This window comes from Herpailurus yagouaroundi, unplaced genomic scaffold (genome assembly GCF_014898765.1).
Source record: "Herpailurus yagouaroundi ecotype Mexico unplaced genomic scaffold, PumYag 141, whole genome shotgun sequence".
Lineage (NCBI taxonomy): Eukaryota > Metazoa > Chordata > Mammalia > Carnivora > Felidae > Herpailurus > Herpailurus yagouaroundi.
The window spans coordinates 16399556-16413946 of NW_024412396.1; the positions used below are offsets into that span (position 1 = coordinate 16399556).

At 39.6% G+C, this 14391-nt stretch overlaps 1 protein-coding gene across 1 annotated transcript; it reads right to left on the minus strand.

Moving 5' to 3' along the window:
- Positions 1-7390: 7390 nt before the first annotated feature.
- On the minus strand, positions 7391-9842 carry CLEC14A (C-type lectin domain containing 14A). Its single transcript, XM_040476987.1, has one exon. The coding sequence runs from the start codon at positions 9754-9756 to the stop codon at positions 8287-8289; it is 1470 nt and encodes a 489-aa protein (XP_040332921.1). The 5' UTR covers positions 9757-9842; the 3' UTR covers positions 7391-8286.
- Positions 9843-14391: the final 4549 nt, after the last annotated feature.

A 14391-nucleotide genomic window follows, 5' to 3' on the forward strand; every position in this document is an offset into this window, starting at 1 on the left:
TAGTAGGAATGTGTGTTTAAAATTATGGAGCTGCAGGGGCACTTGGATAGCTCAGTCTTTAAGCATCTGACTTCAACTCAGGTCACGATCTCACAGTTCATGAGGTTGAGCCCCACATTAGGCTCTCTGCTGTCAGCACAGTCTGCTTCGGATCCTGTGTCCCCCTCACTCTCTGCCCTTCCCCCACTCACATTCTATCTCTCTCTCTCAAAATAAATAAATAAACAATTTTAAAAAATCACAGAGCTGCTATTAAGCAAAACCGAGTAGTTCAGCTTAAAAAAGACACGGACACGGGGTCCAATATGATAGGAGTGTGGACTAACCTGATGAGGTCTTGGAAGATCTTGAAAGGCCCTGAGCAAGAGTCAGGAATGTGGACTTGAGTGGCGGAGCCTGGGATCCTTCTGAGCAGCAGAGTTGAATGATGGAGTAGTACATCATGGAGGTAAACGTGATAACAAGCTAGGGTAAATCACCAGAAGGAGAAAGATGAAGAGTAAAGGGGAAAAGCACTGTGATGAGATTTCTGTTTGTGGTGATTTAGGATGAGGCAGACTTGATGTATAGTCCAAAGGGAAGACCAGTGCAGAGAGGAAAATTGAAGGTAAAAATGAGACAGTCTCAAATTATGGATGGGAATGTTAAGACCATAAATGGAAGGGTTAGCTATCCTACTGCTGCCTGCCCTGAGACCCGAAATAGGGGAAAAAGAAGAAATGTAAAGGTTGTGGGAGGGGGTACAGTTGAAGGTGCTAACATCTGAAAGTGAGGATTTCTTAGCATGATTCTGTATCTCCTGCAACACCTGCCAAATGCATAAGAAGCGTGAATGAGAAGTTTTAAGTCTAACTTGGCTTTCACCTAAATCTGTCAAGTTCAGTCAAATGTGGCTCTACCTTAAGAACACAGAAATTTTAAACTATGTGAAACCCCTTAGCTTCTTATGTTTTCAAGGAGAAGATCCCCTTGTTCCAATGAGAAACCTGACTGATGTGCTATGATAACAGTCTCAATAACTCTGCGGGTCCCTGCTGGGAAGAATGTCATAGACACTGCATGTTTCTACCCATCTATCCCTCCCCTAGTTTCACAGGGTTTTGTGAGGATAAATAAAATAAGATAGTACATATACATTTTTTTCTATAAAAAGTTGCTATGAGGATATTGTAGGTCTACAAAAAAGTGTTATGTGGATATTACAACATATCAGAATAATCTGGAAATATTTTGTTTGTTCTATTTAATTCACATTCAACTCTCTTAAAAAAAATCTTTTCTTTAAAAAAGAATTTAAAGCATTTGTTTCGTGGTTTACGATTTTTAAGAGCTTTCTGTATATGCTGATGAAGGAAGTTGTGGGAAAGAAAATACTTGAAAGCAAGCATGGTGCACTGGGAATAATAGCGTCTGCCAAACGGTTCACACTTCACACTATTAACACTGTTGATGGGCCCACAGTCACAGTGCTGGATAGCCAGGCCATCTGGGGCTTGTGCGGGCAATAAACTACAATTACTGCCTTCTAAGACACTATAATTCCAGAAGTTATCCATTGAGGTGGGTCATTTAAAGGATGTGTTCCTATCCAAGGCTTTGAGAAGGATGCTTTCTGGATACTCTAAGTGTTCATCCATTCGGTACCCAATGGCTGATACTTACACTCCCAGTTCTGCCATTTGAAATTTCAGAGGGAGAAATGTGGGAATTGGAGAGCGGTCATTTTTTCAAATAATGAGTCTTACTACCAGCTCCTATAGCACCCTCACTTCTCATAACAAGTTAGCACACTTGGCAAAAAGAACAAAATTATGTTTAGTTTAAGAGCATTGTTTGATATGCTTGGACACACTTAAGTGCGTTTTTTTCCCCCAGAGTTATGGACCAGTAGTTATAGACTTGTTTTCTGGTTTTCAGGACTCTTGGGTTATGTTCACTAGTTTGTAATGACATTAAGACTTCCTAAAATCCTGAATGGGGGTGGTGTGAGTGGTCTATATTAAATTTTCTCTCATCAGCAGAAATGGGGCTCAAGAATTAAGTTCTGTTACTGAGAAATAAAGAAATTCATATGTATATACTTAGAAAAAATTGCATATATTCTCAGCTTTGTCTATGAAATGGAAGTAATGTTAACTGCCTCATACAACTGTTTTAAGAAAATTAATATAGAGACTTTTACAGTAACCTACAGTAGAGTGAGCACTCATCAAATGCCCTACTGGCAGACTAAAAAGGGAAGAAAGATATGAAATGCCCTTATCATGATACTTATAAATCAGTTTTTTTCTGATTTTTCTTAGTGCTACCTGGTTAAATGTCAGTCCAGGATCCTCTTCCTCTCACTTGATCACTTATCCATAGGAATGATCTAAGCTCTAGGAAGTTTACACACTGCCCTGGCACTGGGGGATAGATGCCCAGTCCCATGGTGCATGATCACTAAATCTATCCAATCTGGTTTTTAGTGGGACATATAATCTTCAGTGCTTTCTGCTTTCTGGCTGCCTACATCTGTGGTTGCAAGTTACATTACATAAGTTTACATATAAAATGTTATATATATATGTAAAATATTATATTATATATTTATCACCACAGGTGATTTCAATGATGAGGTAGGTTTAGGAACCACAGGCGGAGTAATTTGCCATTCAGGCAAGGCAAGACTGTGGCAGCAAATAAATTAGCATAATCTGAGAAGACTATCAGACTATCAACTATATATATGTAAGTCTTAACTCCCAGTATCTGTGAATGTGACCTTATTTGGAAATAGGATTGGTGCAATGTAATTAAATTAAAACAAAGTCATACTGAATTAGAGTGGGACTTAACTCCAGTGATTGGTGTCTTCATGAGAAGTGGGAGGGCCACCTGGGTGACTCATTAGGTTAAGTGTCCCACTCTTGATTTCAGCTCAGGTCATGATCTCATGTTTCATGGGATAGAGCCTCACATTGGGCTGTACACAGACAGCACAGGACCTGCTGTCCGTGGTAGCTATGTTGGAGCAAAATTGTTGCATACTATTGAAATTATTTGGTATTAATCCTAATTATATAGTCTTTAAATTAAGATGTTAATTATAATCTTCATGGCAGTCACTAAGCAAAAATCTTTATAAAAGTATAGGAAACAAGAGAATTAAATGACACTCTATAAAATATTTAATACAAAAAAACAGCGATAGAATATAGGAACAAAGAGACATAAAACATGTAGAAAGTCAATAGAAAATAGGAGATGTAAATCCTACCTTATCAGTAATTACATTAAAAACAAATGTACTTAACATTCATTCAGAAGGCAGAGATGGGAGAATAGATTAAAGAAAATAATCCAAACATATGTTGTCTACAAAAGACACATTAGATTCAAAGGCATAAATGGTTAAAAACTAAAAGACGAAACAAATGTAATAAAAAAAAGGAACCATAAGACAACTGAAATTGCTATACTAATATCATGCAAAATGGACTTTAAACAAACAAACAAACAAACAAAAAATGTTACCATAGATAAAGAGGGACATTTTATGAAAAAAGAACCCATACATTAGGAGATACAACCATAAACATATATGCACCTAATAACAGAGCTCAAATTACGTTTAAAAATAACCGGCAGAACTGGTTAGAAATAGGTAACTTTACAATAAAAGTTTGAGACTTCAGCAAAAAACTAAGAAAAAGATCAAACTGAAATAAAGGAATTGAAAAACACTATAAACAAAGTGTTTACAACAGACTTCTCTAGTACATTACCCAACAACAGCAGAATACACTATCTTCTCAAGTACCTGTGGAACACATTTTCCAGGATAGACCATATGCTATGCTCTGAGATAGACCATAAACAAGACTCAATAAATTTAAAAGGGTTGAAACCAGGGGCACCTAGGTGGCTGAGTCCTTTACGCATCTGACTTTGGTTCAGGTCGTGATCTCATGGTTTGTGAGTTTTAGCCCTGCATTTGGCTCTCTGCTGTCAGCACAGAGCTGACTTCAAATTCCTTTCTCTCTCAAAAATAAATAAACATTAGGAGCACCTGTGTGGCTCAGTTAGTTGAGCATCCAACTTCAGTTCAGGTCATGATCTCACAGTTCGTGAGTTCGAGCCCCGTGTTGGGCTCTGTGCTGACATGGTGGAGCCTGGACCCCACTTTTGATTTCTGTGTCTCCCTCCCTCTCACTCTCTCTCTCTCTGCCCCTCCTCTGCCCTGCTCTCTCTCTCTCTCTCTCTCTCTCTCTCTCATTCTCTCTCAAAAATAAACATTAAAAAATTAAAAACAAATAAACATTAAAAATAATAAAAATAAAAGGGTTTAAAACCACGCAAATTTTCTTTTCTAATCTAACCACAATGGATCAAATTAAAAATGAAAAACAGAAGGAATTTAGGGATGTTTACAAATATGTGGAAATTAAGAAACACCCTCCTAAATAACCAGTGTATTAAAGAAAAAAAAATCACGAGGAAATTAGAAAATACTTTGAGATGAATGAAAAGGAAAACAAAACTTGCCTAAACTTACTGAATACCATTAAAGCAGTGCTTAAAGGGAAACTTAGAGCCATAAATGCTTATATTAAAAAAGGAAGATCTCTTGATTTTGGCTCAGGTCATGATCCCAGGGGTTAGGATTGAGCCCTGCATTGGGCTCTGCCCTGAGTGTAGAGCCTGCTTAAGATTCTCTCTCTCTCTCTCTCTCTCTCTCTCTCTCTCTCTCTTTCTGTCTTGCTCTCCCTCCTCCATTTGCTCTCTCTCTAAAATAAAATTAAATAAAAAATTTTTTAAAAGGGAGATCTCAAAAAAAGAAAGATCTCATATCAATAGTCTAACTTACCATCCTAAAAAAGTAGAAAATTGCAAATATACTAAATTCAAAACAAGGATAGGGATGGAATAATAAAAATTAGATGAGAAATAAGTGAAATAGAAAACAGAAACACAATAGGGGAAAATCAATGAATCCAAAAACAAGTTCTTTGAAAAGATCAACAAAATTGGCAGACTTCTAGTTAGACTAATCCCACCCTTAGGAAATACTCAAATTACTAAAACTTAGAAATCAAAGAGAAGATATCACTACCAACCTCATGGAAATGAAAAATAATTTCATGGGAATACTGTGAATAATTGCATGCCAATAAATTATGTAACCTAGAAGTAATCATTAAGATATTCAGTGTGGTGGGGCATTAAGCTGGCAATTTGCTCTTACATGATTCAGGAAGGAAAGTTACTTTTACTGCATTTGCAAATTCTGTATATGTGAAATTGTTTACAAAAAGAAAAAGAATTATACCATGTAAGGCTAATATTCACAGCAAGCCTGTTCTTGTAAGAAAGAAGGAATCTCAAAGGTCAAATGTTAATGGTTTACTTTCAATCAGTGGCAAAACTCAATAAAATACAAGTCTCAACATATGTGCAAGCATATGGATGTGTGAATTCATGATTTCAGATTGTAGAGCAGTTTCAGAATCATGTGAAAGACTAAGGTGTGGCTGTTGGATCGGATGACTACAATGAAGTGGAGGTCACTGGAAGTAGGGAAGTCAAGGAACTGAAATGTACAGGCGTTGGAAGAATCAACCGTGAGTGAGACTGTGTGAAATAGTGGCAGGACTTACAGGGCTGAAGAGAAAGACTGAAAATTAGATGCCAAGTCTTCCTTTTAAGGAAATGATTGAGCAGGCAGCTACTATATGAAATGAATGTAGGGACAGAAGGTCTAAGAAAGGACTGAACCTCAAAGAGGTTGGAGAAGTAATGAAGTGGTAGTAAAGAAATAGTAAAGACTCTAACCTTAGTTCACAAGAGATCAAGTTTGACTGGCCTGATTCTGCCATGGATTCGAAATTTTAGGGAAGACTTCATAGCCAAAACTTAAGAGAGTCATATGAAGCTTGGTCTGCAATTGCTATCTGTCAGGAAATCAAATATGAAAACAACATAGTTTTCTGTAATTCTTGCCTGATCTACTTACAAGGGGGAAATAATAGCAGGTAATAGTTGAGTAACAAAGCTCAAACCTATTTATTTTTCACATATGGCATTTGGACTCCAAGATTTGTAATGCCACCAGTGTCATGTTGCATAATAAGTTAATGATATATACTCCATTGTATTATAGCAATGATACAAAAGCAATCTACTTTAAGACAAAGCTTGTGTACACACAAAGATATAGATAATTTTAGATATATTGATAATTATAGACATAGATAATTTACAGTTCAGTTCAGTGATAGAGGGACCTATTTTTCAAGTTACAAAAGAAAGGATCATATATTCTATTCACACAGTTACCTTCTCTACACAGAGGTCATGTAGTAAAGAGGAAAGATAAAACACCACTATTGAGGAGAACTGAGACACTCTGACAAGTTAGAGACACTGAGTAAGCCATTACTTACCTGATTTTAGTTCTCTTGTGAAATGATTTTATTTAAAATTCCTTCACATCTTAAATCTAATTCACTTGTGATTTTATTTTATAACTATTTAGATATATATTTAGTATATGAAGCAAATTGCCTATTACTTTATTCCTTTAATTATAAAATACCATATATATATACATATATATATACATATATATACATATATATTATACAAGGTACACTTGAGAGCATCAAAATGGTTCTATGAAAATATAGTGCAAACTTCTTGTTTTCATTCTTCCTGATTACTAAGCTTGTTTGTCTTTCTCTCTCTGTATAACAACACCCACACACTTAGTGTTAAAGTTTTAGCATACTAGGGGCCCCTGGGTGGCTCAGTGGGTTAAGCATCCAACTTCGGCTCAGGTCATGATCTCGAGGTTCATGAGTTTGAGCCTCCTGTCAGGCTCTGTGCTAACAGCTTGGAGCTTGCTTCGGATTCTGTATCTCATTCTCTCTTTGCCCCTCCCCCACTTGTGTTCTGCCTCTCTCTGTCTCTCAAAAATAAATATTTAAAAAAATATTAAGTCTTAGCATACTAATAGAAGTGGGATATTTTTAGGGGTTTCAATTCCACTAGATAGTGATTATTAGAACTTCTCAATTATTTTTTAGAGGAATGCTTTACTTAGATTACTTTCTAATGCCCCAAGTCACAACAAGATGACAGATATTTGTATTTTTCACTTATTTCTTATACTATCAATCTTATGGAGAGCTGTTACCATGCCTGTTGTTAAATTATAAACATTCAAAGATGGGCATGTACAATCATTGCACACACTTTTTTTTTTTTTTTTACACACACTTTTTTAAGGAGGATAAGGAAATAGTTTGGAATTCAACATTTTTCCTTGGATTAAACAGTACGTAAGCACCTAGCAACTTTGGCAGAAATCCAGCTCATTTTTGCTTTAATGCACCCAAAAGATTTCAAATCAATACTTAGCATTAACGTTTTAATTGAAAATTAACATCACCATAATTGGAAGTGAGGATCAGCATCCTAATGTTTAGGAGAGGGCTACTTGGTTGGGAAGGTCATTACACTGGACAGCACAAACGTTGGAAACGGAAAACACAAATCATTTGTTTCCTTGAGCAAGGACACACAGTAAACACTTGAATTGGTGGTCAACTATAATTTGCTTCTAGAGCCAGCTACTCTGGCACCACTACAGTTTGGATTTATAGCAGAGCACATAAGTAGAGTGACTTTGAAAGCAAAGTATAAAAGAACCAAGAAAAAAAGTTGCTAGTTGTTAAAGATCTACTCCTCATTAAAAGGACTTGAAGATTTCCCCTTCAATCGGAAAGCAAGATGCTCTTATTGCTATTCCCAGCATGCCCCTATGCTGTTTTTCCTAAATAATTACTCCTCCAGGAAACCAATGATATTTGAGTGTGGGTTATCAACAATCCTTTATTTTTTGCCTGGGAATTTCAAACCATTATACGTCCAGGCTGAACAATGCAGACAGTAAGTTTCCTTTCCATTTTGGTTTAAAAAATTTTTTTTAATTGTGTTGTTTTCTATTTGCTTCCAATGTCTTAACAAATTCAAGCCCTTCTCCAAATCCCCCAGAATAAACACAAGGGAAAATCTCTCCACAGTAGGATCCCAGCCCCCACTACCACCATAAGGCACTTCCATTTCAATCACCTCTTTCTTCTTCAGGGATCCAGCGTCCAGTTCAGATTTATCTCCTCAGTAGAGTAGAGGGAATTTGGGGGAAGAGAATTTTCTATAGGAATAGTCAGTCCCTAAATAAGTTCATTTTCTTTCCCCTTTCACTGACAGTGAAAAACTCTGCTCAGAGGGAGTGCCTTTTCCCTATGTGTCACCTGACCCAAGAGAGGACCCTGTCAGTGAGGCGCCCTCCGCTCTGTCCCGCAGACCACAGTCCCCTACCTTCACCCCATTGTCTGTGCAATGTACAGAACTGGAGCGCATTGCAGCGGCCTCGGTACCACTCTCCATGCCTGGCTGGGCCAAAGGCTCCTTTCTTGACTGGGAAGAAGAGCTTTTGTGGAAGCAGAGTTTGAAAAGCCCCAGCACTGTCATAGTCAAGATAACCAACACTATGACCGCTATGCTCACAAGTATGAAGACCACGGTGGAGGAGGAGCCGAAAGCCTGGGGAATGGCAGGGGAAGACGTGGAATTAAACTTGGGAGTCACGCTTCCTGAAGAGGTGATGGCGGCCTTTGAATTAGCTTGAGAGGACATCTGAAGAGTGGACATCGTGCTCTGTGCTCCCCACTGAGGAATCTCGGCAATAGATGTTGCTGAACTGCCTTGTCCAAGGACATGTGGTACCTCCCTTGGCTTTTCAGGTACCCTGGGTGTCCACGTTCTCTTCTGATCGGGGCTGGCTGCAGTGGCTGGCCTCGTGGGCACCTCGGTCCCCTCAGAGACCGGCTGTCCTTCCCCACTGATTACACAAGAGTGTCCGTCTTCCCCCAGCACGAAGCCCGCCGCGCATTCGCAGGCAAAGCCTCCCAAGTCATCTACACAGTTAGAGTGCTCTGCGCATTTGCCAGCACGGAGGTACCTCCCGGGGCAGGGGCAGAGCACAGCCCCGGAGGGTATCCCGTCCCAGCGCGCGCCGACCTCGTCCACGATGCAGGTGGCTGTGATGGAGAGCTGCCCAGGGCAGAGCGCACTCACCTTGGTCCCTGGGGGACTGAAGTCCAGAGCCGCGCTGTACAGCTGGAAGGGCGCACGGTAGCTCAAGTTAGAGGCGGCCCCGGGGCGCGGCGCCGGGCACAAGCCCTCAAACTGGTATTTGCACAAGTAGCCGTTGGCGCGCGAGTGGCATCGCATCTCCTTCCAGCCTGCGGGCTCAACCCCCCGGGTGGCCTGGAGTCCTGCGCAACTCCGAGAAGTGCAGGAGCGTTGAGGCTCCTCCACCCACTGCAGCGTCTCGCTTTCGGACACGCTGACGTCGGGGGAGAGCCAGGAGAAACCCCGCAATGGCTCTTTCTCCAGAGTGCAGTGCGATCGCCCGCGTTCCAGCGCCACCCAGAACAGAAGGTCTTTGGAGCCCCCTCCAGGCCCCGGGCCTGCCCGCAGGAGCGCAAGCACCGCCCGGAGCTCTGCGCCCCCGCTCACCGTGCTGAGCGCCCCGCCGCGCAAACTGCAGGCCTCCTCGGCCGCCAGCCTCTTGATGGTAGCGTGGTGCAGGCTGTAGCAGGCCCCCGAGGCCGAGCAGCCCGCGCGGTCTGCGGTGGGGTGCTCGCTCCGGCCAGGTCGAGGCCAGAACGCCTGCCAGAGGAGGCACAGAGCTAGTGCCAGCCTCATCTTGAAGGCCCTGCGCCCACAGCTGTTCCTAACTTGGATCTGTCCCGCCCGAGGGCGCGGAGCTGTCCCAAGAGCGTGGTCACCGCCCCCTACAGCTGGCTCTCCCCCACTTCCCCCGCCCCATTAACGGCCAAGAATCCCCACCGCCGCCCTGGCTGCAAACAGCCTTCCTTAGGCCCCTACAGGAAATGTGTCCGGAGCTATGCCAGGCCTCTCGCAGCCCTGATTTATTCTGGGGTCGGGGACACAGCTGGTGCGAGAGGTATAGGGAACACAGTCGACCAGGTCAAACACCCTGCTTAGAGCAGGAGAAAAAGAAACAAAGTCGCTACAGGGAAGAAACGTAACGTTTCCCTACCCCCCGTTAGAAAGTTTCAGGAACTCAGATCCCAAAACACTGGTGAACATTAACAGGAAGGACTGGAGACGAGGAACTCGCTCACACCCACCCATTGTGCTTCGTCCAGGACTGTGGAGTTGGCTTCACAACAATGTGTAGACTGCTCCAGTTTTCACGAGGCTCTAGACTGGAGGGGGAAAGAATCTTGTGAGAAATATAAGCATATCCCTTCATCACCAGAGGCAACACTATTTAAGTGCCAATCTCTTTCTGGGCACTGCTTCTCTCTCCTGTCCAAGGAGATTTCTGCACGCTAATTGCTAGACAAAGAATTTATAGAGAGTTCCTTTTGGGTGTTTTCAATGGGTAATACTGCTTCTTCAATCAGAGCTTGTCTTACAGTCTATTTTTTGCTTCTATTTGTTTCTCTTTGAAATGGCCTTATTGGTCGCTCAGGAAAGGAAATGTACTTCTAAGCCTAAGTGGAAAACAATGGCCACAGATCTTAACTGTTGTGTAGTTACCTTTCCTTACCACTGTATTGGTTCATAACTTCTTCTGGCATATATGTTATATAAAAATGAGATCGTGGTCTTATTAATGTTTGGGAACAACTACCCCATGTGTAATTTTATCCTTGAACTATTTTAATATCATTTTCACCTGCGATTGAGTTGCCAATATTTGAATTCTTTTAACGTTTATTTATCATTGAGAGAGAGAGAGAGAGAGAGAGACAAAGCATGAGCATGGGAGGGGCAGAGAAAGGGGGGAAACACAGAATCTGAAGCAGGCTCCAGGCTCTGAGCTGTCAGCACAGAGCCCCACTGGGGCTTGAACTCACAAACCTGGAAATCATGACTTGAGCTGAAGTCAGCGGCTTAACGGACAGAGCCACCCAGGTGCCCCTTGAGTGCCAATATTTGTATTAGTAAGTTGTAAAAGTCCCCTTTAAGGGACACAGGAATTCAATATTCTTTTTTTTTTAATTTTTTTTAACATCTATTTATTATTGAGAGAGCGAAACAGAGCATGAGCATGGGAGGGGCAGACAGAGGAGGAGACACAGAATCCAAAGCAGGCTCCAGGCTCTGAGCTGTCAGCACAGAGCCCGACGTAGGGCTTGAACTCACAAAAATGAGATCATGACCTGAGCCGAAGTCGGACACTTAACTGACTGAGCCACCCAGGTGCCCAATATTCTTTTTTTTTTCAATGTTTATTTTTGAGGGGGGGAAGGGGCAGAGAGAGGGAGATAGAGGATCCAAAGCAGGCTCTGCGCTGTCAGCCAGGAGCCAGATGCAGGTTCGCACTTACCCACCATGCGATCATGATCTGAGCCTAAGTGGGATGCTCAACTGACTACACCACCCAGAAACCCCAAGGGTTCAATATTCCTAAGAAATTAAATTATTTATTACATTACAATGCACATTATATTCTGCAAAAAAATGCCCTATGACTTAAAAATGAGTGAGTCAATTTCTTCAGAGGTCCAGTTTTTTAAAATTATAAACAACTCAATTGGAAGTGGGAAGGAATTAAAGATAAGTAAAGGAAGAAAAGTTTAAACACTTCACTGTGTATGAAAAGATTTTCTTGTTAGCAACATAGGCAATTCTACATCATTTTAGGAGATCTATTATCCATCTTGACTCACAGTGACCAGATACATTGCAACAGAAGCACACAGTTTCCACTAATCTCACTTAACATGCATGATGCTTTTAAATATCTATAATCAGAATGAAAGTTACCATTCCATGAATAATGCATACCACAGTTTTAAACTCACTTTCTTGTGCTAGATTAGATGGTTCAGATTAGTGAGGAGGGGTGGAAAGGAAGTCCTGAGGATCACATCTGTATGTCCTTACTTCTTTCTTACCACTACTCTCACTCTTCTTTTCCTCTTGGAAATTCTATGTGTGTTAACAAGCTATAGTAAACACCATGAATCATCATCACACTTACTTGCTTTTGCTGACTGTGGAGTTTTGCAGCAGGATTTCTCTCCTACCCTCGCTGCTTTCCAATTTAAAGGACATTCATTAGTCCTTCATTTCAGATGTCCATGTCACCTTAAACATGACTTTGCATTTAAATTAAGTGACTTAATGTCTAATGAGAAAGGAACATGAACATCTAGAAATCTAATTGAATGGATTTTAAAAATACTTAATCATGTGGGCCAATTCTATATACCTTTGCAATCAAATGACTGTGTGTCCATAAATGTGTCCATGTAGCGCTATATATTTTAATAAAAGAAAACCTTTTATAAACCTGAGTAGGCAATGGAAATCTCTCAGATATTTTTTAAATCACTTGGGATGAGGTGAAGCTTCTAGAGTGAGAAAGAATGAATGACTGAAAAGCTTATAGCAAATACATGATCTCACTCCTTGGCATTCTGCCTCGGGAGGTGGGATACCAGAAGAGAATATAATGGCCAAAATGACTGGATATCACAGTCCTGGCTATGTCTGCAGTAATGTGAAAGAAGAGTTGCAAAAAAAATAAAATAAAATTATCCCCAAGTAAGACATAGGTCATTTTGTAATTAATTACTTTGTATTGATCTATACACCACTACCATATTTTGAAATGCACAGTATTCTTGAAAAAACTAGAAATGAAGGAATGTTGGAATGTTTTTATTTTAAAATAATGTTTATTAAGATCACAATAAGATACCATTTTACCTCCACTGGATTCCAAATATTTAAAATTCTGATAATGCCAAGTATGGCTCCATAGCTTCTTTCACATGCTACAGATGAGGGCAACAACTCTGGAAAAGCTTGCCACTTTTTTCTTAAAATCAAACATTTACCTCCTCTATACCCCAGTACTTCTATATCCAGGTATATACTCAACAGAAACTCTTGCAACATGTATAAGAGAAGACACATAAAAGGATGTTTATAGCAGCACTGTTCCTACTAACAAACACCAGAACGAATCCAAATGTCCAGCAATAGATGGTAGATAAAATAAACCAAGATACAGTCACTAGATGAATATGGAGGCAACGAAAATGAATACAATGCAACTGCAAGTAACCATACGAATTAATCTTATCAATACAACACTAAGTGACAGAAGTTCCAAAAGATAATACAAAGTCTGACATTCTTTTTGTAAATTAAAAAAAAAAAAAAAACTACTAAATATATGTTTGTGTACGTTTTAGGAAAAAAATAGTTATAATACAGTTATAATACAATGAGATAAAAAGAACAAGGATTATACGATTCTGGGTGGTGGATCCTTAGGATAGGAGAGAAGAAGGGGGTGGACTGTTTGGGATAATGGGTAACAGGATTTGATGTGAGCTGTTGTTAGAGGCTCAGCTTTTGTTTTGGATAGTGACTTTGTGGGTGATCATTCCATTATTAAAAGTAATTAATTAACAAAATAAAAGTGGTTATGTCTGGGTGAATGATGAATGAAATGAATTAAAAATTATAATTAATCTGATTCTGAGCATCTGAGTTTCAAAATGTAAAATAAAAATAAAATCACGATGTTAGTTACATTTTCAAAATATATTTTCCTTTCATCCCCACATTCTTTTTTCAGGTAACACATTTCTAAATTTAAGCCAATTATTAATCAGAAAAAAGCATAATTAATAAAATGTTTTTCCTATGCTTCTAGACTTTTCAGACAATCTATGTTTTATTAGTAAGAATCATGTATGATATTTATTGGTGCATTCATTTAAACAATGCCACCCAAAAAACTAGAGAGAACACATAAGGAAAGTAAATTTAGTCCAATGTTTTCAATTTGATTTAATTTAAAACATCGGAAACAAAAATGAAGATAACATTTCACTAATCACATTTTAAATAATCTCATAAATTTATAAAGTTACTGATCCTCACTGTGTAAGTTCTATAATTGTTGAAATAAAACAACATCTGGGTCTTAGCATATTTTTCAGTTCACTTAAGATATATAAAAATACTGCAGAGAACATTGAGAAGGAGACAACATTCCATTAGGAGAACATGGCATTAAGAAGCTAATCTGAGCTACAGACTAAGAATTGTGAAGATTTATATGCAGCCTTTTAGAACTGTATTGTAATTGTTAGAACTGTAACAAAATGATCAGTGATCAACATTTTTATATTTTTAACTGAGAAAATTTAAAATTTTCTGTCCCAAGTGTCCATGAAACGTTGAACAAATGATAAAATCTGGTAGTTGTATTTGCTGAAAACACATCTAATCGTCATTACGACTTAACCAGGATATATGGTCTGACTCTTAATCCGACAGATC